The sequence below is a fragment of the Diaporthe batatas genome, assembly GCF_019321695.1.
Source record: "Diaporthe batatas strain CRI 302-4 chromosome Unknown Contig00001, whole genome shotgun sequence".
In the NCBI taxonomy this organism is placed as follows: Eukaryota; Fungi; Ascomycota; class Sordariomycetes; order Diaporthales; family Diaporthaceae; genus Diaporthe; species Diaporthe batatas.
Genome location: NW_025408548.1, coordinates 1,278,214 through 1,304,261, shown reverse-complemented (window position 1 = coordinate 1,304,261; position 26,048 = coordinate 1,278,214). Strand labels below are relative to the sequence as shown.

General features: G+C 57.3%; 8 protein-coding genes across 8 annotated transcripts; 3 read left to right on the top strand and 5 right to left on the bottom strand.

The window, feature by feature from the left end:
• Positions 1-413: 413 nt before the first annotated feature.
• On the bottom strand, positions 414-2,357 carry KVR01_001052 (uncharacterized protein; the record flags this gene model as incomplete). Its single annotated transcript, XM_044791554.1, has 1 exon — positions 414-2,357. One exon carries the CDS (start codon positions 2,355-2,357, stop codon positions 414-416), a length of 1,944 nt encoding a protein of 647 aa, XP_044651001.1.
• Positions 2,358-3,396: 1,039 nt separating this feature from the next.
• Positions 3,397-6,934, top strand: KVR01_000828 (uncharacterized protein). Its single transcript, XM_044785231.1, has 2 exons — positions 3,397-5,039; positions 5,117-6,934. Exons 1-2 carry the CDS (start codon positions 4,711-4,713, stop codon positions 6,537-6,539), a joined length of 1,752 nt encoding a protein of 583 aa, XP_044650777.1. The 5' UTR covers positions 3,397-4,710; the 3' UTR covers positions 6,540-6,934.
• An 863-nt stretch (positions 6,935-7,797) lies between these two features.
• KVR01_000704 (uncharacterized protein) lies at positions 7,798-8,503 on the bottom strand (the record flags this gene model as incomplete). The annotated part of the gene is made up of 2 exons (XM_044793523.1): positions 8,212-8,503; positions 7,798-8,079 (listed from the first exon to the last, which is right to left on the bottom strand). Exons 1-2 carry the CDS (start codon positions 8,425-8,427, stop codon positions 7,798-7,800), a joined length of 498 nt encoding a protein of 165 aa, XP_044650653.1. The 5' UTR covers positions 8,428-8,503.
• A 636-nt stretch (positions 8,504-9,139) lies between these two features.
• KVR01_000746 (uncharacterized protein) lies at positions 9,140-10,815 on the bottom strand (the record flags this gene model as incomplete). Its single annotated transcript, XM_044785044.1, has 3 exons — positions 9,140-9,780; positions 9,899-10,557; positions 10,616-10,815. 3 exons carry the CDS (start codon positions 10,813-10,815, stop codon positions 9,140-9,142), a joined length of 1,500 nt encoding a protein of 499 aa, XP_044650695.1.
• A 3,584-nt stretch (positions 10,816-14,399) lies between these two features.
• On the bottom strand, positions 14,400-14,896 carry KVR01_000928 (uncharacterized protein; the record flags this gene model as incomplete). Its single annotated transcript, XM_044783345.1, has 2 exons — positions 14,400-14,564; positions 14,660-14,896. 2 exons carry the CDS (start codon positions 14,894-14,896, stop codon positions 14,400-14,402), a joined length of 402 nt encoding a protein of 133 aa, XP_044650877.1.
• Positions 14,897-16,609: 1,713 nt separating this feature from the next.
• Positions 16,610-18,656, top strand: KVR01_000207 (uncharacterized protein). Its single transcript, XM_044783983.1, has 2 exons — positions 16,610-16,867; positions 16,926-18,656. Exons 1-2 carry the CDS (start codon positions 16,813-16,815, stop codon positions 18,524-18,526), a joined length of 1,656 nt encoding a protein of 551 aa, XP_044650156.1. The 5' UTR covers positions 16,610-16,812; the 3' UTR covers positions 18,527-18,656.
• A 674-nt stretch (positions 18,657-19,330) lies between these two features.
• KVR01_000386 (uncharacterized protein) lies at positions 19,331-21,935 on the top strand (the record flags this gene model as incomplete). Its single annotated transcript, XM_044785733.1, has 1 exon — positions 19,331-21,935. The coding sequence occupies one exon, from the start codon at positions 19,331-19,333 to the stop codon at positions 20,462-20,464; it is 1,134 nt and encodes a 377-aa protein (XP_044650335.1). The 3' UTR covers positions 20,465-21,935.
• A 2,125-nt stretch (positions 21,936-24,060) lies between these two features.
• KVR01_000158 (uncharacterized protein) lies at positions 24,061-25,887 on the bottom strand. Its single transcript, XM_044789195.1, has 2 exons — positions 24,794-25,887; positions 24,061-24,657 (listed from the first exon to the last, which is right to left on the bottom strand). Exons 1-2 carry the CDS (start codon positions 25,832-25,834, stop codon positions 24,301-24,303), a joined length of 1,398 nt encoding a protein of 465 aa, XP_044650107.1. The 5' UTR covers positions 25,835-25,887; the 3' UTR covers positions 24,061-24,300.
• Between the last annotated feature and the right edge of the window lie 161 nt (positions 25,888-26,048).

The following is a 26,048-nucleotide window of genomic DNA, read 5'->3' as shown; positions in this document are numbered from 1 at the left end:
GGTGGTGCTGGAGGCCGTCGGGTCATCACCAGTCCACGCGCCTGCGCAACAGCAACCCGGTATCGAAAGGGGGTGGGGGGAGAAAAGAGTCAGTTCCCACGGCGCAAGCGCATCGCCCATCTTTCAAGAACGCCCCGAACTCCACTGCCAATGAAATAAAAAGGGAAAGCATTTTTCTCTCGAACAGGTATCCCATACTACCTCCTTCCCTACCCCGTATGCACGCCGCTTTGCACCCGGTGACGGGAGCAGAAGAAAAAAATTAACAATGAGAGAGAAAAAAAGAGAATACGCAATAAGGAGTATACGGCCACATTGAGAGAACACAGATGCTTCACCGCCCGCCCTCCCCGCCATCAGCTTCCCCCGAAACACAACACCTTCTTCTTCTTCTTTCTCAGAGAGCTTCCCCCTCAGTGGTTCTTATCACCAACCAGGTCGTCCACGTAGCCCAGGCGGTCGCGGTCCTCGTCGCACACGCGCGCGAACTCGAGCAGCAGCCTCCACACGTACAGCAGCATGTCCTCGCGGCGCAGGACGGACTCGCCCCAGGCCTTGCCCGTCTCGGCGATGACGCGGGCGGCGGCGTCGCCCCTGTCGTCGCGGGTGAAGTAGTCGAGGATGCCGTAGAGGTCCTGGAGGGTGTTGTCCATGGGGGCGAAGTGCAGCCAGGGCTGCAGGCGGTCGTCGTGCCACTCGGCGTAGACGGTGGACTTGAGGGGCAGGGAGGTGGACAGCAGCAGGCCCCTGTACCGCGCCGAGAAGGAGTTGCCGTCCACGTCCGGGATGAACTTGTGCGCGTACTGCTCGGCCATGGGCACCGAGGCCACCTCGCTGAAGTGGGGGCTCAGGTACGTGCAGTTTGAGTCGCGCGGGAAGCAGATGAGGTGGTTGAAGCCCGCGTCCGCGTGGGCGCTCAGCCACTCGCCGACGCGGCCCTCGCGCCGCAGCGGGAAGTCGTACCGCGAGAGGGGCGGCATGTCGAAGGTCATGGCGCGCGCGCCGTTGCGCTCCATGTTGGTGACCGTCGTGCCGTTGAGCATCTCGATCAGGCGCAGGCGCTGGAAGTGCGTCCAGTTGGCGGCGCGGTGGCGCCCGCCGCTGGCGACGCCGCGCCACGTCACGCTGGTGGACTTCTTGTCCCAGCTCGGGCCGTGGGTCGCGCCGCCCGAGTAGAAGGGGTCCTTGGTCAGGTACATGGCGCCGGGGATGAGGATCTCGTTGTTCATGGGCAGCTTGCTCCCGCCGAAGAGGGGGATGAGCTCCGTCGTGGTCGACAGGCTTATGGGCTCGACGAAGGTCCCGTGCAGGGCGCGCAGGTGCGGCTGCTGGCAGGGGTCCGAGGCGGCGGTGAAGTTCTTGACGTAGCCGTTCTCGCTGTAGTCGGGCGCCCAGTCCTCGGGGAAGGCCGGGGGCAGGGAGAAGTCGGTCAGGGCGCTGACGTTGCGGCTCGGGGAGTCGGGGGCGCAGGTGACGCGGGCGAGGTCCCAGTACCGCGGGGAGTCCTTGGTGATCCACTGGGGCTGGTGGGCGTGCAGCTCGTTGTCGACGTGCATCCAGCCCAGGCCCTTGTAGTCCTTGACGACGTCCTCGACGGGGACGACCTTCCTCCAGGTGCGGGCCTTGTCGACCAGGTCGTTGATGTCCTCCCAGGGCACGAGGATGCGGCTCTCGTCCTTGTAGTTGATGGGCATGTCGACCTCGGGCAGGAACTGCTCGGCCTCCTGGACCAGCTCGGTCCACAGCTGCAGCCAGGGGACCCTCCCCGTGGTGTCGCCGACGGGGGTGGCCTTGCCGTCGCGCACGCGCACGACGTGCTCGGCGGTGGCGGCGCGGCGGGCCGTGTCGCGGGCGTCGAGGCCCCAGAAGGGCTGCAGGTCGTGGTAGATGCGGTCAAAGAACTTCTCGACGATGACGGCGTCGTGGTCGAGGGCGTACTGGGCCCACTTGTCAAACCCGGGAGGGGGGTGGCGGCCCCTGCGCACGCGGTAGCGGGCGGCGGCGCTGCGCAGGTCGGTGGAGCGCTGCTTGAGCAGGTCCTCCTGGGCGCGGCGGGCGGCGGCGATGAGGTCGTCGATGGGGTGGGGCCCGGAGCTGGCGGCGCCGGAGAGGATGTCGAGCAGCTCGGCGTCGGTGGCGGGCTTGCGCCATGGCGGGGAGATGTCGGAGAGCGAGGGCGGGATGAGGCGGGTGGCGGACTCGGAGGAGCGGAAGAGCAGCAGCGACGAGAAGAGGAGGGTGAGGCAGCAGGCGACGACGCAGTACCGGCCGAGGGCCGGGTATGAGAATATGCGGCGCCGGTTGACCTTTGCCCACCCGCCGGGGCTGATGGGCGACTGCAGTGAGACCTGGTACATCGGGGGCTTGCTCCGTCCGACGTCAAGCTGTGGTGTAATGTGTAATGATAGGCCCAATGACCTGGGCTGGTGTCTGTGCCACCCGCGCGCGGGCTCTGTGCGAGTGGCCGGCTCTGCGAGGGGGTGGAGTCGTGATCGAGCTTGATCGAGCTTGGTCCTATGTCGGTGTCGATGTCGATGATGCAGGAGCAGGTCAAACGAGCGTGGTGGGCCACCAAGGCTCCGTTGAGAAAAGATCAGAGGGATGAAATGATGCTTCAGAGAATATGATGAGGCAGGCTACTGAAGAGAAAGTGAAGAGATGGCAGCCAGGCTGAGAGTGAGAGGATGATCAGCAACGGGCTCTCAAAAAACCCGCCACACACACAATGGGGGCGGCGAGGATGTCGAGCGGGCGCAGAAAGGTGGAGACGAACGTTGCTGATGAAGTGGGATATTCATTGGCGACTCATTGCGATGAATACAATGTGAAGTTTATCCCAGCCGGCACAAAGTTTGTCGGGGAGGCTGCGAGCGAGCGAGCGAACAGGTAAGCAGGCAAGCAAGCAGACACTCTGAGTAGACAATCAAACAATCGACTGACAGGCTGACAGGCTGACGGGATAAGGGAGCAGGGAAATTCAGGGTGCGGCAGGTGCAGGCAGATGATGCAGGTGCGAGAGGAGAAGGAGAGATTTGGTGGGCGCGAGATGTCAAGCGTGTTCTAGATGCAAGACAGTCCAGTCCAGACATGGGGCAATGATGGGACTGGTCTTGATCCTTCGCTTCGGTCCAGTCCAGCGCTTATCTCATTGCAGTGCGAGCCAGGGCTGCAAGGACACGCCGCTTGGCGGTTGGAATACCTAGCCTGGAACTGACCGAGGATGGCAGGGCTGGCTGCCTGGGCTGCAGGGAGACAGACCGAGAGAAGAGAGGCCTCTGCTGTACGCTGTACACAGCAGTGTGAGGAAATTATGACGGGATCAGGGAGCTGACGATCAAAATGCGGGTTGGCTGCCGTCTCTTTTTTTTCTCTCTCTCTCACCTCGCCTGCTCGCCCGTCACGTCAGCCAGCCAGTCAGCCAGCCAGCCAGCCAGTCCCGTTTCTTTTTGCCCGTCTTGAATTATCCCCCAGCACCCCACCACTGATCCCTCAACGGCTGAACGGCCAGAGCAGCAGCACGAGTGTCTGCCTGGAGCACGAGGCCAAGACCGTTGCGAGCGTATCATCCTGCCCGCTAGCTTCCCCCTCAATAGCAAGGTACCTGGGTACCTGAGTACGTGGGTACTTCAGTTTTTGGGCCCCGACCCGAGATTGCGACGGCTGTTCCTGTCGATTGCAGCATGACTGTGTGGGAGCGAAAAGGTGTAAAGACAAGTCGAGTTGAAAACGGCAAAATCCCTCCAATTCCTGCACCACCTCTTCTAGGTGAGACGACGACATGTAGTTGCTCGTTGATGCCAGAACAGGTCGGGGTCCCAGGGTCTGTTTAAACTTTGGATGGATCCAAGCTCGAGCAATGACTCGGTTCGGTTCTTCCCCTCCCACGGACGCGACCGTTGCCTTGTCACCACCTGGCAAGGCCCCCCAATCTGCCCAATCTACCCAATCTCGAGATCCAAAATCCCACCTGACCCGTTCGTCCAACCTAGCTGCCTCTTGCAAGGTTTGCCACGCGCCAGTCTTGGGATGCTTGTTCTTGTTACTACTGCAACTATTACTACGGCCGACGAGCCAACCCTCCAGCCCTCCAGTACATACGCCTTACCAGCTTCTCGGGTCGCGGTCGGCATTCATCAATTTACAAACTTCAAATTGACAAAGTGAGGCATGGCCCATCTTGTTAACTCTTACACAGTACTTGGATGCATCAACCACAATGTCCTGTCTAGATTGGCACGCGAGTCAATCTCCCCCGAGTCCTCCTGCTCCTTGCCGATTATCTCCCGATCGCCGGCCCCCTCAGAATCGGCCATTTGATGCCGACCGGCTCCCTCGCCCCGACCACCTCTGCCGAGTCCTGACAGCCCCAACCGTCCATCCATTCGCCACACTCCACGCCGGCTATACGAAGCACTGTCGCGTGTGCGTGTGCCGGCTTGCCCACGCCATGCCTATCAATCCAACCCCATCCAACCCCACCCCACCATCCGCCTGCTCGAGTTGCCTATCGCGACCTGCTGTGCGGGACCTGTGGCTGGTGCCACCCAATGCCTCGAGACAATCCGGCACCGTTACGCAGGGGAATCCGGGTGAGATACGCCATGTTTCTCAGCTATCGCCTTCTTCAAGTGAACAGGTTGCGCTGCTGAGCTTCTCCTTTTTTGGTTGGTGGTTCAATCGCATTTCGGTTGAATCTGAGAATTCTGAAAGATGCATTTCTCTTTATTGGCCATCGTCACGCCACTGGCCGTGGCTGTCACCGTACCCCGGCATGGGCTGGGTGGCTGGGCACTCGACAGCAATGCTGCAGACTTCGAGTGCGACCTCCCGAGCCCTCTCGACCCATCCAGCGATGGGCTTCACTCAGCTGCAAAGCTCTTCGGCTCCAGGGCGGCGCTGGAGAAGCAGGTAGAAAGGCACTCGGCCCTCGTCAAGGTGCCCTCCATCTGCTACGATGACCTCGGCCCCTTTGACCAGGATCCGCGATGGGAACCCTTCTACAAATTCCATGATGTGCTGGCCGAGGTCTTCCCTCTGGTGTGAGTAATCTTCACAAGCTTGAGGCACTGTTGAGTTGAGACTCGGGCTTCTAATACAACCAACTCCTCACATGCAGTCATCAGCACTTCACCCGCGAGAAGATCAACACATTTGGCCTGCTCTACACCCTGCCGGGCTCAGACCCGTCCCTGAAGCCACTGATGCTCGCAGCCCACCAAGACGTCGTCCCCGTGGCGGACGCTTCAACCTGGACATACCCGCCCTTCGACGCACACTTCGACGGCACCTGGCTGTGGGGCCGCGGGGCCTCCGACGACAAGAACAGCATGACCGCCCTGCTGTCCGCCATCGAGTCCCTGCTGGCCCAGGGCTGGTCCCCGAAGCGGACCGTCCTGCTGGCCTTCGGCTTCGACGAGGAGTGCTCCGGGCTCAAGGGCGCGGGTTCCATCGCCGCCCACCTGAAGCGCACCTGGGGCGACGACTCGCTCGCCATCATCCTCGACGAGGGCGGCATGGGCCTGCAGCAGATCGGCGACGTGCTGTACGCGCTCCCCGCCGTCACCGAGAAGGGCCACGTCGACATCTGGATCGAGCTGCACGTCCAGGGCGGCCACAGCTCCATCCCCTTCCCGCACACCGGCATCGGCATCCTGAGCGAGGCGGTCGTCGCCCTCGAGTCCCACCCCTACGACCCCGTCCTCCTCAAGGGCTCCCCCATCTACAACCACTACGTGTGCCAGGCGCGCTACAGCCCCGACGCCGAGCCCGAGGTCACGCGGCTGCTCGAGGAGGGCGACCTCGAGGCCCTGGCGCGGGAGCTCGCGTCCCAGGACAGGCCCACCAACTTCCGGCTGCAGACCAGCCAGGCCGTCGACTACGTCAGCGGCGGGCAGAAGATCAACGCCATGCCCGAGGTCGTCAGGGTCGGCGTCAACTACCGCGTCGCGCCGCAGAACTCGATCGGCGAGGTCATGCACAACGTCGTGAGGCACCTCGGGCCCATCGTGGACAAGTACAACCTGGCCCTGGCGGCCTTCGAGGACGACGACGAGTACAAGAGCTACGGGGAGGACCAGAACCAGCAGCAGCACGGTGGCCGCACCGGCACCGGGGGCGTCGTCAGCCCCGCGTACGAGGTCGACTACAACGGCACCCTGACGCTGACGTCGAGCCAGAAGACGCTCGCGGCGCCCGCGTCGCCCAGCGGCGGCGGCGACCCCGTCTGGGAGGTCTTTGCCGGCACGATCCGCCACGCCTTCGCCCCGCCCGGCGGCGGGACCACCGTCGTCCCCGTCGGCGAGCTGATGACGGGCAACACCGACACGCGGCACTACCTGGGCCTGGCGCGCCACGTGTACCGGTGGGCGCCCGCGCGCCAGGGCGGGGCGCTCAACGGGCACACGATCGACGAGCGGGTCGACATGGGCGTGCACATGGAGCTCGTGCGGTTCTACTATGACTTTGTGAGGAACTTTGATGCTGCCCGTGGGGTGGGGAGGAAGGAGGGTCATAGCCAGGCCATGGAGGCTGAGCTTTAGTTTGGGATTCTCTTGGTGAGAGTGTGCTGCGTGCTGTTTTCTTTTTCCTGGGGGGGGGGACGGTGGTTGGGGTGGATTTTGGCGGTGCACCCCTGTGCTGCAGGTTGGAATCGAAGACTCATGGGTCTGTTGTGCATGGATCAAACGTTATTTCCCAGTTTTGCGTTTCGTAAGAACATGGCGAACGACCGAGGGGAGTGGAATCACGGTGGAGCATACGGCGAAACTCCATGTCTGTACTCGGGACCTCGATTTAAGTTGCACTCTTTCTTCCTTGCGGGAGGGTTGTTGTGTATATAGATAGATCTGCGTCTTGTGTGGTTTGCCACCCAGCAAACCGACAGCGGTTTCATCGGTCGAGACACAACACAGAATGGAAAGATATCCTCACGTGAGAAGGGAACTTGCATGATGACCTGGTGTCACGAATAATGCCACTGCACTCTTCGTGCCAAGGCGACGCCCGCTAATTGACTACCTCTGCCCTAGGCGCATGGCGTATATATTGTGACACATGAGATCCCACATCATCAGCGCGGGCATCATGGGTGTTGCTTACTGCGGTCGGGCCTAAATCATGTTTCAATATGCACGCCTCTCTTGCTCATTCATCTTGTTATCTTGTTCGAAGGTACATTATCATTACCACTTTTTGAGTTGGGGTTCAATCCGATCGTGGCCTCCAGGTCAAATCATAATACTTGTAACAGGTTTCTCCAGGTCATGATCTTAAAGAAATGGTCAATAACCAGACAGGCTATAGGGATACTCTGATAAAGAATCTGCTCCGAGTTGATACACTAACTATGTAAGCAACGGGAGAACCATTTCTGAAGGATGTAACAGCAGTGTTCTCTTCGCCGTGCATGCGTCACCTCCCAAGTGGGAATAACAAAAAAAAAAAAGAAAAAGAACTGCCTGGTCTTGTTCTCGAGATTCGAGAGGCACTCGGCCTCGGTGTCGAGCGCGATCCTATGCACTTTTACTGCAACACTACCGCGTCTTTCAAGAGTCATGTCACATCATGGCAGCCTGAGGGGTTTCTGTCTGACTTCCTTAAGTACTTTTGGTAGATTATCTTATAATCTGTCGTTGTGTACTAGTATCAACTTAGGAGGCAGATGATTGATTTGATTTTACAACCATATACCAGCAAACACCCGAGTAATTTACCACAACTAACTACCAAGGTATACGGGCCCACTAGCACCCCCCCCCCCGGGGCCCTTATTACCTACCCGCAGTGAAGCCCACAATCCTAAACATACGGGATGACCTGCAACCAAGCCGTGACAGGCCTCCCCTCCCCCTCTCCCCCCTCCTCCTCCCCAGCAGGGACGGTCTCACTAATAGTCACCTCCCCGCCGCGCTCGCATGCGCCGATCGCCGCCAGGCCCAGGTAGACGCAGCTGGCGCGGGAGAGGTAGACGTCGCCGCAGGGCCCGGCGCCGGGGATGTCCTGGCCGACGTAGCGGAGGCGTGCGAAGTGGAAGACGAAGGAGCGGGAGGCGTTGTTTGGCATGGGGACGTTGAGGGCTTTCTGTTGAGGTGAGAGGGGATGGTGGGATTCATGTTAGTGAGAGAGTATTGTGAAGCCCTGCCTGGGTCCTTGTGAACTCTCCGAGTCCTCTTCCCTGTTTTTTTTTTCATTTTTTTTTTCATGGTCACTTACCGCCGCGTTGCAGGCGTACGTGTGGTCGCCGGTTGGGGGGCCACAGGCCGTCTCCTCGAGGGCCTGGGTGATGTCCTGCCTGCTGCCCAGGTCGCAGAACTTGGTTGTGTATTGCGCGGCGTCGTAGCAGTAGCTTTTGTCTTGGGCGAGGACCCGGACGGTGCCTGCGGACAGGGCACAGATGGACGATGTGGCGAGGGTGAGTTTCAGCTGCATTGTGAGTGGTCTTGCACCATAGTCTTTTGTTGAGGATGAGTTGTAGAGCGCGGGCCGACAGCAGACCAAGTTAAAGTTGTCTGGCAATGCTAATAATAGATATGGTAGGCTGCCGTGTAACATGAAGCACTTATGGCAGACCATGCAGCCTAGAGGCTAAATATACAGGTAATTATAAACATATTGGACTGACTACATTAAGTCGGCCTAATTTGTTCTTTTATAAACTTCGGGAGATGGGGTTGCCTCACTATCTCTACCTGGGGCGGCAACTACGTAGAACAAGGATTATAGAATTTAAAGAGATCGGATATTAGCACCCGCCAAAGCGGAAGGTACACCCATACCAGGGAACTTGGAGTTCAAAGTGCTTAGTTTAGCACCAAGGCACAAGTAATCATACCATAGGTTCATCCTACAGGAGGCTGTCCCAGAGGAGGTCGTCCCACGGTTGTCCTGTGAGAGGTTATCCCTTGGGGCTTGGCCGTACCCTCCGTTTTGGTGGGTGCGAATATCCGATCTCAATTTTAAAAGGTGATTTTCACAGAGTTTAAAAGCACAACAACCACCACCCCAACTCAGGTCACACATGGGAGCAAGAAGGCAAACAATTTCACAATTGGCTAAAAAGAATATATGTATAGTATGGCTGAAGCCAAAAAGTGTTATTCCAAGGTTTCCGCCGATGTTGAACGGGTTTTCCCATCAACTCTCAAGCAAAACCCGTCTGAACCAGGAAGCTCACGTCGTTGTTGAACGACGAGGCGGCGTCAAAGGTGTGGACCCCGCCGTTGCTCGCCACATAGCCCACGTTGGCGTAGTGGCGGATATACCGGGTCGGGTAGCCCCACGCGCGGACGGACGTGCCCTGGCCGTTGAGCCCGGGCTGGGTGCAGAAGGTGGCGTCCTCGTTGAACTGCTTGCTGCCGTCGCCGGCGCCGAGCTGGAGCTGGAAGTCGTAGTGGCGGATGTAGGAGCCGGGCGTGTCGCGGCTCTCGAACGAGAAGCAGGCGCTGTTGCCCAGCCCCGCGCGCACCGTCCAGCTCGCCTGCTGCTTGAGCGCCGTGGAGTCGCCCGACGTCACCACCTGCGTGTTGACCGTCGACCCCGTGTGCGCGAGGAACCGCGTGTCGTAGCCGGGGGTCGTCACCTTCAGCGAGACCGAGCTGCCCGCCGTCAGGGCGGGTCCGCTGTTGAGCGAGGTCGTCGCGTACTTGGCCGCGACGATGTCGGCCTGCACCGAGTTCTCGGTCGCGTCCGAGGGGAAGCCCGAGGTCATGACGCCCTCGTAGAACGTGCCCTGGGCGCTGATGCTGTTGTCGCCTCCGATGCCCAGGATGATGGCTCCCTCCTCTGGTAACGTTACGTGTCAGTCACCTCACATGCTATATATCCTGTTTTGTATACCCCAAGTCGTGAAAAAGACCTGTATGTATACCCCAGGTCGTGAATAAGGGACAATGACACTCACTCTTCATCGGGTTGTAGCCCGCAGGCCGTGCCCCGTTGTAGTACGTCGACAGCGCGCCGGACGCAGCATTGCCTCCCCGGAGCGCCCAGTTGGCCGGCTGGCCCTTGACGACGGCGGTGAAGAAGCGGTTGGTGATGGTCGGGTCGGCCGTGTTCTGGCCGGCGCTCTGGCCCGAGAAGAGGCCGTTCTCGAGGTCGGCCATGAGCCACGGCCCGCTGCCGGCCCCCGTGCCCCAGATGGTGCAGGAGCCGTAGTAGATGGCCTCCATGTGCCCGTTGCCCGTGTCGGTGCTGCTCGTCTCGGCGTTGCCGTAGTCGAAGCAGCAGCCGTTGTTGTAGTGCGTGCCGTCGAGCACCGCGTACATGCCCTCGGCCGCGTCCGCCACCGCCGTGCCGCTGACGGCGTTGTTGCGGTACCCCGTGCCCGGCGATATGAAGACGCCGTAGGCCTTCTGCCCGTTGAGCGTCACCGGCGCGCCGATCGCGCTGGCCAGGTTGTCGTACCCGTTCGCCTCGGGGCCCTGGAACCCGCCGGGCGGGGCCTGCGTGAGGTGGTTCCCGCGGCCCGACTGGTCGTAGATGATGGTGATCAGGCACGTCGTGCCGGCGCAGAAGTTATCTTGGGAGGCGGCATTCGCGACACCACCTGCCGACACCGGGCTGCAGCATTGACGGGTCAGCCGTCAGTCAGGCCAGAGAACCAGGAGAGTAGACCTACGAGATCTTTGTGACGGCATTGTCTGAACCACGTCGCACCTGGTACAGCGCACCCGAGAAGGCGCTGTAGAGAGCACGGGTGGTGCTGTGCGCGGCGACGCAGGGCGTGCCGCCGGACGCGTAGATGTCACAGGGGCCGGCCGAGGCAACCGAGCTCAGGGCGGCGAGGGCCAGGGCGGCGAGGCTTGACCGTGAGAACATCTTGGCTGATCACTTCTGGCGAGGGGAACGAGGGGCAGTGCTGTGGTAGAGAAGGTCCGCGAGCGCGTGGGAGTCATGGACGAGGAGCCTCGGACCGCCGACAGTGGATAATAACAGCAACATCGTGGGCTTTTTAAAGAACACCCACACACTGGCGGTAGTATACAACATTCCTCAGTCGTCACTGCGCCTTCATAAATATTCCCCATGGGCTCGACCGCTGTCGCGACGACATTGACACTATTCACGGGGATTCCCCAAACCCAAAGCGGCCCCACGTCCGATTCTAGGTCAATGGTGGGCATGGGAAATGCTAAATTAGTGGGAATTTCCGCCAATGCCGACAGAAGCTTGTATGCGGGTGCTACGTCGCATGGCCCCACGGGGTAGGTACATTGTGATTGTCACTCTACAGCGTTACAACGCATAGGCCTCGTGACGGCTGCAAAGTTACTTCTCGGTGCTATTCAGCGCGGACGACATGTTCCGTATAAGCGGGTGTCTCCAAATATTGTCAAGGTGGGGAGCGCCTGAGGGACATATCCGACAACATCGGACAGGTACACGCACAGCCACGCTTGTTCCTGGCCCCAAGAGGTGCGGCTCTAGCTATTCTCAAAGTTACGGCAGGGGTAAGAATGACTTTAGGAAGCTGTTCGCAGATCATTCGGCCGAGGTGTCAGCCTGCAGCCCCCAGGTTATGCTAGCTTCCGCCTCGCCTCCAGCCGATCGAATAAAAGGGATGAACTCGTCCATACAGCTGGGTTGAACTCGATGATGAGTCATCTATTGGTTGTTTTGGGACGGTTTGCTCTAGATGTGGCATGCAGGAATGTTGTTGAAGAGCCAACATTGAATACTAGTATGCATGGGCTCCAGCTAGCATATAAAGAAACGCCGTTTTCGTATATATCTTGCCTAAAACGGCCAGACTCTAAAGGGCTCTGTTAGACGAAAACATCTAAAACTAAGTGGTTTCGCTTCTATTCCGTATACGTCCGAGGACATATATGGCGCCTTCATACGGTGGAAAGCGCTCGAGACCCAGTGCTTGAAAAGGACCCGATGTCGATAACTATGGTCATAATACGATAGGTGGTCTAATACTAAACAGAGGATACAGTGGCGCCATGTATGGCCTCGGACGTGTGCGGAGTAGAAGCGAAACTAGGTACCACACTCAAATTCTTAGAATAGTTACACAAAGATGCTAAACATCACACACATTGAAACAAAATGGCTCAAGGAGCCTTGATATTCTTGACCATATTTGAGGTGCCCGGATGTCGCACGTACCTCAGGGAAAACTTTCAGAGATACCTAGGTAACAACAAGCCGAGTCTCAAATTTGGCGAGGGGGAAACAAGGTCCATCTCGGGAGGTCATCATGCAAATTCGCGCTATTCCCCGCAGTCCACGTCTTCCTAAGCGGCCCCACAGTGTGATACATCGCTTTGTTTCCCCGCCACGTTGGAATGTTCAGGCTGACTCGGGTGGCTTGTTAGCCTCACGTTACGCAGAGATCATCTCTTCCCCGGGGTGCGCTTATATCCGCCCCCGGATTCTGTACCCGGTCGGAGACAAATGTAGCGAGGGCGAAGCCATCAAGTGCAGGTTTCATCACGCTGTCTCTTAGTCTTCAATTAATTAGATGTGAACCATGTAGTTGTTGCTATTATTGACATATTCATCTTGAGCCAAGTTCTTGGCCTTGGTCTTGGCGATTGGCCTAGTCATCCAAAATACTGGAGACATGCACTGACTATAAAGCTTGTTTGCACATGTGGCCTTGGATCTTCCTGGTGCGCGACCCCACAAAACATCTCGTGTCGCCGACATGTCCAGCCCTAGTTAGCCGACCGTTGGCTTCCCATCACGGTGTAATATGTGTGAGGCGGTGCGTGCTTCCGTTTTTGTCTGGCTTCGTTTCTATTCCGTATACACGCGAAGCTATGAACGGCGCCTTCATACAATGGTGAGGCTTCGGCTACACTATATTTTTCCTTTACACTATATAACTATCTTTTAATTTAGCTACTTATTTCTTCCCTAATAGTTTAAAGCTTATATATAAAGTCTTTAATAACTTTATATATATTCTTATAGTCCTCTTAAAGAGGAACTTTAAATTCACTCTTTCTTTTATTTCTATTATATTTTTTTATACTATTAAAGAGTTAATAGTTATTAGTAATAAAAGTATAGATTTAAAGGAGGATAAGCTTATTATACCCTTTCTTTATCTTTTTATAAATTATTCTTAAAACTCTTTTTAAAAGTTTTAATACTTTATTATAAAAATTTTAAAATAATATATTATAAATTATTTCTTTATTTTAAGTTCTTTTAAAATTAATAGTTATATATTTAAATAGGGGCTATAATATTAACTTATTTAGTAAGGGTCTTATTAGTATATATATATATATATATATATATATATTTAAAGAGATAATTTTTAACTAAGCTTCTTTTAATATAATTTATTTATATAGTAATTATTTTTAGAGACTTAATCTTATTATATAACTTTTTATAATAATTAAATTATAGGTTACTTTTATTTATAATTTTAATTAATATTATTATTAAAATAGTATTTTTTAACTTTATTTATATATTATAAAGTTAAAATTATAAATATTTATTATATTATAACTATTATTATTAATATTATATTCTTTTTAAATATTAAGTCTTAAATACTTACTACTATATAAAGGTGCTATATATATTCTTAGATATATATAGAATAGAAGTAAAATTATATATAATGGTGAACGCTTAAAGACCCGCTGGGGATATAACGATATGTACGTTCATAGAAGGTTCTTAACTACTAGCTGCAGTATATACATTATGTTACTAATCTAGATCTACCTACCAATCATAAATCATACACTATAAAAAGATTTAAGGTTTGTACTATTTCTAGTAGAGCTATAAAGCTTACAAGGGATAAGTGTTTTCTAATGCTAACACTATTTATCATTTGTTTCCTTAAGTTTAGACTTGATAAGAGCTTCATGCCTGCGGGGCTACAACAGTACAAGAGGTCTACCAAGTGCTTGGAGCAATGTAGAGGATCACAGACTCACAGACCGGCACTTGAAATACATGTATAGGAGCCTGGGTAGCCTTGTTTAGCCTGTTGAATTTTTCTTTATGGTTAGATATGGAAGGGACGTGTGGTATTCCTGTGAGGCACTCGTATTAAGCTGCCTGTCGTCGACTCATGCTGGCTACAGATGGTTTGAATGCTTTGCAGAGATGAGCCCTCCACCACAGCTTGGACTGAAGTATGCCATGGATTCCCAAGCTCGAGCTTCTCCCTGCGATCTTCAGGTGACCTAGTTGTACCATGCGGACTGGCGATGTGGGAACTCATACTCTCCAAATCCTACGCACCGAGAACGTTGACCTGGTACAAACCACCCGCAACCACCTCGCTGCCCATCACTGTATTGTCTGTTCTCCAGCAGCTATCAAAATAAGACCACCCACACGAGCCACTTCGCCACTATGCCGAGGGACGTCAGCATGGAAAAAGTATCAGAAGATAACATGTTGTGAATTTCTGTGACTCACCAGTTGACGCTCACAGCGGGTGCCGTGGTTTTAGTACCAACAATTTTGGCATTTCCCTGCCTCCACATCTGGACGTTATTTTGATTCTGTTCAAGGCTGCAGTTCACGCCCTTGGACCCAAGTCCAGCGAGATACCCGAGGCAATAGGCAGCGCCATTACCCTGAGTCAACATGTCAGCGATTCGACAAACTCTATTCCAGGACGTACTTAAAACTGAGTATGGAAAGCTACCGCATTTTCCACCTTGGAACTTACGTCGGCGCGAGGAAAGTTCAGGTTGCAATTCGCCCTCTTAACGATGGGATGAGAACCTTCTGCCGCCTTCATGGCAACGGCTTCCTCGGGCGACGGGTGGTCACCGTCAGGGTTGGCGATGATATCCTCAACCCATTGCACGAATGAGAATGGAGTCGTGCTTGATGTCGTTGGGACGGCCGCCACAAGAGCAGACAAAGCGAGCGCCACGAGGGCATGAGGGGCAAAGCAGTGCATGATGACTCACAGCGATGGCCTGTGGAGCTATCGACTGATAAAGGATGCTTGAGAGTTGCAAGATACGTGAACGAGGAAATTGATCACCCCTCCTGGGGATAGTCCTGCTACTTTATCTCACGGTCCTCGCGCCGCCGAAAGTCGCCCTTCACTACTAGTAGATCATTGCGGTCCAGTGTACGCGAGCATCAATGGGGACACTCCCGATTCTGACCGTCTAATTCAAGCTGTCTCAGACTTCTTTCCACAAGGGATGAGGAGGCTGCTTAAAGTTTTAGAATCAGGTTTCCAAGAGCTTAGAACTTTCTGACTGATATCGTCCTGCGCCTAGAGCTCCCTACCTAGGCGTAGGGTCTCACGTGCATAACGTATCGCCCGTCGTCGAAAATCTCGATGGCCCGGAAATGCCCCCGACAGTACGATCAACCGCTTCCAGGAGTCCTATCAATTGACCAATTGGATCTCCGAAACTGAGGTGGTCATATGTCTTAATCAATTGGTATTTGACTTGCTGCTCTCTGCCGTCTAAGACAAATGCCGGGATGCACCTTCAACTCATCCTCAAAACCTCTCCAACCACGTCGGTTGAACACTACTAGTACCGTCACTTTGAGTTTGCCTTACCTGTAGCAGCCATTTTGCTCAAAGCTTGGAGAACATTTATGTGACCGTCAACCTCTACATCTCTAGCTACTGACAGTTTTAAACGCCGGGTCTTTGAGCGTTTACCATTGTGTGAAGGCGCCACATACGTTTTATGTGTATGGGGAGTAGAAACGAAACCACATGAGGGCGCCGCGTATGACTTTGGACATATACGGAATAGAGACTTGAAAAGAGACCAAAATTGTACTCAAAAATCGCTTAAAACTCTTTGGTATTGTGAGGCCCTCCGACTAGCGGCAAGGCCGTTGAATTTCAAGATTTGCGATCTGACAACACTCGGTCTAAGAACTTGGCAGCCAGCTCCTACCAAGCGGAACCTCTGTAGTTAGAGGACGAACGTCAGCATTGAGAAACCTTGCACCGGTCGATATTGATCTGATCTCTATTTACTTCAAAGTGGTAGGCACAGCTCACTTCACCAGCATCAGCTAGTGAGTTTTTCGCTAGTGAGTCCGTTTATCATGACCTGATGAGTCCATAGTGACACTCAATTATATTATGAAAGAGCTGACTATGCTTAGACTGTAAGTAGATCTCCCCTTTTGGGAGCTGCAATGGACTCGAGTGAAAGGACAAGATCCTCCGCATAAGACCATCATACATTTCCACGACTCTTCATCGCTTCAGTCTTAGACTGTTAATATGACCAAAACGAGGTTGTCCATGAATATCTCCGACTAGGACTCTCTTGTGACAAGACAGATGAAGAATTCTTGGTCCACTTTACATCAGCCCTGTGCACAATCGAGATTCAGTTGAAGTTTCTTATCATGACGAAACCAAGACTCTGAACCAAGCCGGATTGGCCACCGCGACCAAGAAGTAAGCTGATTCAACAGGCTATAAGCCTGATTACAGATAAGTAGGGGACATATTCATGCTGCTGTGCAAGACGAGGCTACATAGGTGGCTTTAACATATTCATTGCGGTGTTGTCGCATGTCGGAGAAAGAAACTTGCCGAGTCCGCTCAGCCAAAGTGGCTCCAGATGTCTGGACCCTTGACCAAGGAATTAGCCTGCGCCACGTCGATCCTCAAACCAACAGAACCGTTGGCGCTAACGTGTAATCCACCACAGCGTTTCCAGGCGTCGGATTTCGAGCATCCCAATTTCACTGAGGCCAATTCCTAGCGCTTACCATCTTTTGGGCGCCGGATGCAAAAGCTGGGCATCGGCCACTTTACGTCTCCATGGGTGCAGTGTGATTATATTATCTTGTGTTACACCAGGCAGACTGGAGCAGCAGACCATGAGCTCGGTTGCAAGAACAATGGCGAAACAGACCGTGGCCGTGATAGGAGCAGGTAAGCGCACAGCAGCATGGATATCGCACAGGCATACACGGCTGACACGTCCCCGCAGGCCCTTCTGGGCTGTCCATGCTCAAGCAGCTCCGCGACGATGGCTTCGCGGTGTCGGGCTTCGAGCGGCGGGACAAGGTCGGCGGGCTGTGGGCCTACTCGGACAACACGGCGTACACGACGGCGCTGCCGCGGACCATGGCCAACATCTCCAAGTTCACGTGCGGCTTCAGCGACTTCCCCATGCCGGACAAGTACCCGATCTACATGAAGACGGAGCACTTCCAGGACTTCATGGAGAGCTACGCCCGGCACTTTGACACCCTGCGGCACTGGAACCTGAACACGACCGTCCGCGGGGCGTCGCGCAACGCCGACGACACCAAGTGGGCGCTCGAGGTCGAGACGGCCGGCGGGGACGGGCCCAGGACGCTCGAGTTCGACAAGGTCGTCTTCTGCCACGGGTACCAGACCAGGGCCGTCGTGCCGGCCTTCGAGGGCCAGGAGCTGTTCGAGGGCGTCGTCATGCACTCGCAGCAGTACCGCGGCCCGCAGCCCTTCGCCGGCAAGCGCGTCCTCGTGCTGGGCCTCTCGTCGACCACGGGCGACATCGCCCCGGACCTGATGCCGCACGCCGCCCACCCGGTCTACCTCTCTCACCGGCGCGGGGCCCTGCCCTTCCGCCGCTTCCGCAAGGGCGTGCCCAACGACACGCAGGTGACCTGGCGGCGGCGCCAGATGTCCCACCTCCTGCAGCGGCACTTCCCGGGGCTGGCGAAGCTGCTCGCCGACGCCTTCCTGGCGTGGTTCGCCCGGCTCATGTTCCCCAACCTGAAGCCCGAGTGGCGCCTCCTGCCCATCCCCAGCATCCTGCTCAGGCTCCCGGGCAGCTTCGAGAACATCATGCCGTTCCTCGAGGACGGCAGCCTGCAGTCCGTGCACGGCCTGAGGCGGTTCCTGGGGCCGAGGACGGTCGAGCTGCTGGACGGCACGGTGCTGGATGACGTCGACGCCGTGGTGCTGTGCACGGGGTACAAGGCGGACTGGGGCGTGGTGGGCGGCTCCTTCGTGGAGACGAGCACGCCCACGGCGCACGGCTACAAGGGTGACCCCATCTACAGGATGTGGATGAACCTGTTCCCGCCCAGGTACGCCGACTCGTGCGCCATGCTGTGCTACTCGGCCTTTGGCAAGTCCAACGGCTTCTCGTTCGCAGACGTGACCTCCATGGCGGTGTCCAACGTCTTCCGCGGGGTCGAGCCGCTCCCTTCCCTCCCGGAGATGAACGCGTGGATCGACAGGCACCAGGAGTGGGTCGCCTCGCGCTGGGCGATGGACAACAGCGCCGACACGAGCATGGTCAAGCAGTATGAGTTCCAGGGCTGGCTGCACCATGCGGCCGGGACGGGCATGGAGAACCTGAGCCCGTTCAGGTGGGAGGGGTGGAAGTTCTGGTGGCGGGACCGCAAGATGTATAAGCTCATGAACGACGGCGTTGAGACGGCGCACATGTACAAGTATTTCGAGACGGGGAAGAGGAAGACCTGGGACGGGGCCAGGGAGGCGATACTGCATGCGAATGAGGTCATCAAGCAGGTTTTGCCCATTACTGAGGAGCAGGAGAAGGAAATATTGGCGGGGAACCCAGGCGTTCGCAAATAGGCCAGGGACTATTCCTCAGACGTTTTTGCATTCTGCTAAGATTAATGCTTCATTATAGCCTCTTTCAAGTACGTTATCTTAGGTGCCAATGGTATCTTACGTAGGTATGCTGTTACGCGGAAGAGAAGACCAAGGCCCTTGGTAAACATGCAGGTCGTTTGGAGGAAGAGGAAGGGAAAGAACTTGGATTGCAATGGGATACTAGACGATAGTGGGAGTTTCTGTCCACCCGCTATTTTTCATCGGCGTTTCAACATAGATGCTTTCACATTATTCTATTGTAATGATTAGCTTTCATACCTGTCTCACAGTAACTTGAACTTGTTCAGTTCTATGACAAACACGCTCAGATGACAAAGTAGCAAATGTGTGCAATTTGAGACTCAAACCCGTTTATTTGCTCAAGTGACTGTCCAGTAACTTCCCATTCCCTCTGAGTTCCAGGAAACTCCAACCCCAGCAGCTGCGATGCACCAGTTCTCAAACACGTTCCAACCAGTCATCTGCTGAAAGGAACTACCAACCGCATTGTCTTTGACTGTGTTTTCGATGCCACCCAACACCTTCCCAGATTCGGCATCTGACACGGCATCACAACAAAGAGGGAACACGCATGTTATACCAACATGCTGGATCCTACCAATCTCACAGGAAAAAGCCATAATCAGCTTCAATCAACCACTCAATCTCTTACGGCCGAGGAAACAGGGCGTGGAAACCTTGGAGCAGCGTGGACGACAGGAGGGAACAACAACTATTACGAAAAGGGAAAAAAAAAAAAAAAAAAGGCCACCAACGAGCCCGATGACGCCGCCCAAGAACCCCCCAGACCTCGACAGGATCCTCAAGTTCTGCGCGGCAACGCCCAGGCAGGCCCCCTCACCGCCCCTCCGCAGGGGGGAGGTCTACTGCCTCTCGAGCTTCGCGAGGAGGGCGGAGCAGTGGTACAGGGAGGAGTCAGGCCGGCAGCTGGCCCGGCGCGGCCGCGAGGCCGCGGCCGTGGGGAGGCGGCGGCAGCCGTCGCGGGCCGCAAAGGGGACCCCCCTGGAGCCGGGCGACTACGTCCTCGACCAGGACGAGGTGGACGCGCTCCTGTGCCACTCGGGGTCGGAGACAGCCCCGAGCCCACCACAACCGCCGCCACCCGAAGGCAAGAGACGAAAGGGCCCCACCGGGGATAACAAAACTAGTAGACGCCGCCTTCCCACGCCGCCAGCTGACGAGGACGACGTCGACGAGGACGAGGAGGAAACAGACGGCGGCCCAAAGCGGGCAAGAGGCAAGACACCCCACCGGCGGCCCAGGACAGGGCAGAGCCCAGAGGAAGCCCGGCTCGGGGACTTCGCGGCGCGGCTGGGCAGGGCGGTCCACGCCAAGCACCGGGAGGTCCGGGCGCGGCACGACCGGGGCGGCGGGGTGCGGCACGAGTGCGCGGCGGGCGGGCGCGGGTGGGGCTGCGTGGACGGGCAGTACTGCGGGCACGGCCTGGTGGACCGGTGCGTGGCGTGGGTGCCCCGGGCCAAGGCGCACCTCCGGGCGCGGGTGCGGTCCGAGATGGAGGCGTTCTTCTCGTCGTCGCTACCGCCGCCACTGCCCGCGGGCAGCCATGATGATCACGACTGCCAGCAGCGGACCACCACCAACAACAACAACAACAACAACAACAACAACAGCCCGGAGCGCCTCGCCGAGCTGAAGAAGGGTAGGGCCGCGGCGCTCAGGGCCGAGACGATGCGGCGGGTGGCGGACGCCGAGGCGAGGCTGGGGACGGCCGCCGCCGCCGAGGCCGAGATGCTCGAGAGCCCGACGCTGGGGCGCTGGCCCGCCGGGTCGGATGGGTTCCCGCGGGAGGACGTCGGGGCGCTGAGGGTCGAGGTGGCCGGGCTGGCGTTCGCGGTGGACGTGTGTATCGGGGAGACGCGGGTCTTGATGCTGTGATGATGCCCCCGGTGAAAGGGGGGTGGTTTGGTTTGCCGGCGAGGCCCTGGGCCACCAAGCAGCCAGCCAGCCAGGCCACAGACACAATTATGAAGCCTTGACGAAGAAAACGTAGCACGGCAGAGGGCTCGCGCGCGTCTCTCCGTCTTGGTGTCGAGGGTGACGCACCCGCAGGCCCAGCGCGCACCTCGACATGCTCCATCATGGCCCTCCCCAGCACGAGGCCCGCACGAGCAGCTTGGCCACCTCGCCGCGGTGGGCGTCGCATGGCCTTGGGGATGAGAGGCTGCACGGCCGCCGCGACCTCTTCGCCGTCGCCCCGTGTAGCCTCCTCCGTCGACTGAGCCGGCGGCCGGGAGGGTGACGAAGAGGCACTTGGCACGTCCCGTTGGCCAGGCTGGTATGGTAGTACCCAGGGCCCACTAGCACCGGTCCGTGTCCGCGTCCGGAAGGTCATCAATTCTCAGGTGACAGCCACTGTGTGCACCGTATGGGTGTGAGGCATGAATATTGTGCATGGTGAGCACGGCCAATCAGGCCCGGCCAGCATGTACAACAAGTGCCACTTGGACATCACGCAATCCATGAGCTGCGTGAGGGTGTTCCAGTGATAGAACCCGCCCCGATAGCAACCAATATAGTGCTTGGCTGTGACGCGACGTCGCATCAGGCTCGAAGGGCATTGTTCTGGAAACTCGACCGACTCCCGCCAGATCCTCTGGCCTTGACGAGGCGGGCAGGCGGGAGACGACGGTGATAGCTGCCGTTTGCCACTCGCGAGGACGGACTGTTTTACACGCTGGACAGCCTGCTACAATGTGTTCCATCCCTTGGCGCCGCATCAAGACGACCCCGTACGGAGTACACATCATCCTTGGTCGGAGACGGCAGGACGGCTCCATGGACGCATCGCCCAGCAGTCTGCCGGCCCTTTCTCTGATATATCTCGGGCAGTTCACTGTGCAGCACATGAGCTTTGCCGGATACGTCTCATACCGGTCGGCCCCTCCTGACACCTTTCACCGCCTTCAATGTTAGGCTTCGGGTCAGGACATTCGTCGTTAGATCATGTAATAATAGAAGTAAAAATAAGTTATTAACAATAACGACAAGATAATGAGACAAGCACTGGTCTACTGTCCAATTCGTGGGGGTGTGGTGCGCATCGCGAGCACTTGACCGGGGTCCCACCTAACAAGGTTATGGGGATCCTAGGTCACTTATGACGAGGATGTCCCGACCGCGGTATGAATTCGGCGGAAATGGCGACTTGAAAGTGACGGCCGTCGGTAGCCCGGCTGTCGCTGCTGCTCGGGCTGGCGGCGCATACGAGTACTAGCAAATGTTCAACACAGCAGCGCCCAACGTAGCGTGATATGCTTCGACGAACACAGAGGGTGTTGGACGAGGCACCGTCCCGCCCGTCACAGCCACAGCCACAGCCCGCGGCGGTTCAGAGATGCCGTCGCTGCAAGACAGGACTGCCCGCATCCGTGCCTGTACACCGCGCTGGCGTGTTGTGGCAGCAGGCCAGGTGCGAAAAGGGTTTGATGCAGCCTCGTATAGCACCTCTCGAAAGGTACTACAGAGGAGGGAGGGATCAGTGCGCGGGGCCCGATAAGATGATCCAGATAGTATGCTGGTGATACGTTGCTACCCGCGGCGTGGCCCCCGATCCACGGAGAAAGCCATGCCTCGCTCTCGGCTGGCCGGTCAGACAGACACACACACAAAGGACCTGGGAAGCTTGTGGGCGGCAAAACCAAAAAGGCATAAACATGTGTGTTTGGCTGGGAAGAGCCGGCCAGAGGCAGACACACCTGCTGCTTCTGTCGTCTTCTGCTGACCACCCCGAGTCAGTGGGCGCGAGCCAGCCTGCCCAGGTGCCAACTCAGGCGTGCGTGGTGCCGACCTATTGGGGGACCAGTTAACGTTGTGCCTCTGCCGGCCGTTGATAACGAACATGGCCGGATATGCTGTGGGTACGGGGTACTGTGTAGCCAGGTAGTATGACGACCCAGCGTCTACCGTTAAAGCTGGTCCCGCCTGTTGAAACAGCCCGGCGGTTTGGGTGGTGGCCGATGCCTCCAGTGGCCTCGCGCCGAAAGCGGGCATCTCAGGGAAAGGACCAACGCCACTGACTGAAGGTGACGTCTCGGCAGCTTGTGGTGGCGGCCTGTCTGCCTGTACAGCATCTACAACCGCGTCTCCGTAGCGAGTGCCATCACACACGATCAAAGGCCGTAAGAGAGGTGCAGAGGGGGCACAATCCCTCCCCTCCCGCACAAACCACGCATCGATGGTGTGGCCGGATGACGTCTAGGCCCCCCATGTGATTGATGGTCGGACGGACGCAGGACTCTTGTCCTTTGTCGCAACAGCACAACTGCTATGCATACAGCCGGCTGGCCGGGCGCAGCCTCAAAGCGGACTGGCCCAGGATCGCGCACAAATATCGCAACCGACGGTACACGGTCGTGACCTTCCTTGCCTCTTTCTGCTCTGACCCTGAAGATGGGCTTGACGGCGCCCAGGACTAGCAGCCTGGCGGCCTGGTAGGCCCTGGCCAAGGACGAAAGAGGCGTCGGGAGGCGAATACAGCCCATGTAAGATGGGCACGGCGACGAGAGCCGAGGGGCAGGAGAGATGGGATTCAAGGGAAGGGATCCCTCTGTCCTGGCAGCGGCTGGGCGAGCATGGACCCTGGGCGGTGATCCTGCCATGTCGGCTGTCTGTTGTGGTGTCATTGGCTGAGATCAGTCCATCTTAGTCCAGATCGGAGGTGGTGGTGGGGTCACAGGTCGGTCGCCCAAGAGATGCAAAGAATACGTTGCAGCTCCAAGGCATGTACTCGTGCTGTACAGGTGGGCAGGTGGGGCTGCCGGGCTGATGCTTTCGAATCTGCATCATTCCCGACAGGGATCAGGACCCAGTGGGGAGGACCCCTCTTGCCCTCCTCCTGCAGGCCGACAGCCCCTGCTCCTGCTGGTGCGAATCCCGCACAATTGACGCAGCCTCGGATATATAAGACGACCTCCTCTCCCCTTCCACTTAGGCCTGCATCCTTAATATTAAACATCCATCAACTACCACACACACATATATTCATCTTTTACCAAACAAACCAACCACCACCAAATATCATGGCTGGCGACGGATGCAACTGTGGATCTAGCTGCAAGTGCGGCCCCGGTGCTTGTGAGTATCCCTCATCGACTCTCCACGTTCAGTTGTGTGAATGCCATATAATTAACCAATGACTAGGCACCTGTGGCTCCAAGTAAACCTTGCTTTGCGACACTTTTACTTATCGTCAATCGATCAGAATGGCAGTTAAATGGTGAAGGAAAATTGGGTCAGACTGGGATGCGGCTTTGCGTTGCGACCAAGAATGTATAGATACTTGAGCACATCATGACAATCGATCATTCATAAACCCACGTTGATGTTGAACTTGCCTACGTGATTCATATTGTGTTGCTATCTCGACCACTATCCTTCCAGTTGTGATATCCTATCAACATGTTGCCCCAAGTCCACCACCGAACTGCGAGTACGTTGCAACCCTATTTTCTTGACATCGATCTTGTTGTACAGTCAATTAGCAATACGAAAGCTCACAATATACGGCCGGCACAGGTGTCATCGCTCAGTGACTTGCCATGTATAACCACCGATGGATTTGGGGTTCTATGCTGCCAGCCGCGGCGGCCAATCCATTTACATTGTATTGTAGTTTACAGCCTGACCCCAATCTGGCATACATACACACACGCGGCGCATTCAACGCCGCCATGCCATCAGACAGACAGACGCCCAGTGTCCCGACCCAGCCATCACCTCCTCTTCTTCCTCTCGTTCTTGGGCAGCCTCGGCCCCCGCAGCCACTTGTCCTCGACGAACCGCCCGATGCCGCCGTCGCCCGTGGCCGGCATCTTGCGCCTCTCGAGCTCCTCGACGATGACCTTCCACCGGCCCACCTCCTGGTGCTTGTGCACGGGCGTGCGCCGCGTCGCGTGCACACGCACGTTGGCCAGCCCGGCCAGCCGGCCCTGCTGCTCGAGGGCCTCGGCGACCCTGGTGGGCGGCTCCGGCTTGACGAGCAGCGCCACGAGCTGGCCCGCCGTGTGGACCGACAGCAGCTTCGAGTCGGGGACCGCGTGGCCCGTGAGCTGGAGGATGCGCTTCGTTACCTGTAGATGGGGCGAGATGGTTAGCATGGGGCCGCCATCGATGAATCAATCAATGAATGTGCCATCGCCACCCGGAACAAATTGGTGTCCCCCCCCTCCCCAGTATGTATGTATGCACGTGTCCATGGCAACTTACAGCAAACTTGAGCTGGACATCGTGCAGCGAGATGTCCTTCCAGCCCTTATCCCACGACTGCACAATCTCCCTCGCCTCCTCAGCCGAGAACTGCTGCGCGCCAACCTCCTCGCCGGGCCCCGCGGCCGCCGCACCAGGCGCGTCAGGGTCCCACCGCAGCGCCCGCGCGACCCCCTCCGCCTCGGCAGCGACGACGCCCACGGCGCCGTCGGCGCGGACCTCGAGCCTCAGGCCCAGCGCGCGCTCGGCCTCCTCGCGCCCGCCGCGCTCCCACAGGCCCGTCAGCGACAGCGGCGCCTCGCTGTTGCCCGCACCTGCACCCGCACCCGCACCCGCGGCGGCGACGGCGAGCGCCTCGGCCACCGCGCGCCGCACGTTGAGCTCCAGCAGGCTCGCGTCGTCCACCCTCCGCGAGGGCGCGAACCCGGCGTACCGCTTCGAGGCGCCCCAGTGCTCGTCGCGCTGGAACCAGCCGCCCAGCCCGCCGACGACCTCGAGCCCGCGCGCGCTGCCGGCCGGCTCGTACCGCACGCCGTCGGCCTCGAGCTCGTCCTCGCGCGGCGCGACGGCCACGTCCGCGGGGGGCAGGACGAGGTCCGTCTCGACGGCCTCCTCGGCGGCGGCGGCCTCGGCCTCGGGGTCGTAGGACTCGAGGAGCTGCTCGGCTGCTGCTGATGCTTCTTGGGGTGTTTGTTGTTCCTGCTGCTGGGCGTCGCCGGTCGTGGTTGTGGTTGTGGGTGTTGTGGCGTCCTCCTCTGCTGCTGCGCGGCGTTTCTCCCTCCAGGCGCGAGCATCCTTTTTCTTGGCGGCCTCTTCGGCGTCCTTTTCGGCGGCGTTCTCTTCTCCGGGGCCTGTCTTGTCTGCCAGCCTCCCCGAGCTGTGGAATTGCCTCTGTGGTGTGGTCGTGAAGTCGCGTGTCCGCCTCGCTGCTGCTGGTGCTGCCCTGCCGACAACAGCCGTGTGCTGGGGTGCCGAGGCCGAGGCGTGCAGGCACTGGGTCAGTGCCGCAGAGGGCCTTTGTATCCTCGCTATCCTCCGCATAGTGTGTGTGTGTGTGTGTGTCAAGTCGGGGGGGGGGGGAGGAGGAGGGGGTGAGGGTGGATTGGAAGCTCGAATTGACTCCCTGCGTGTTGGAGTTCGAAATTTCGCCGGGCGTAGCTCCCCCCAGACTCGGCCGGCAGGGATCTGGGGGTTTCGCGGCAGGCAAGGCCACGACGTCGCCTGGGGCGCGGCTGCTTTCCAACCCCAACTTGCT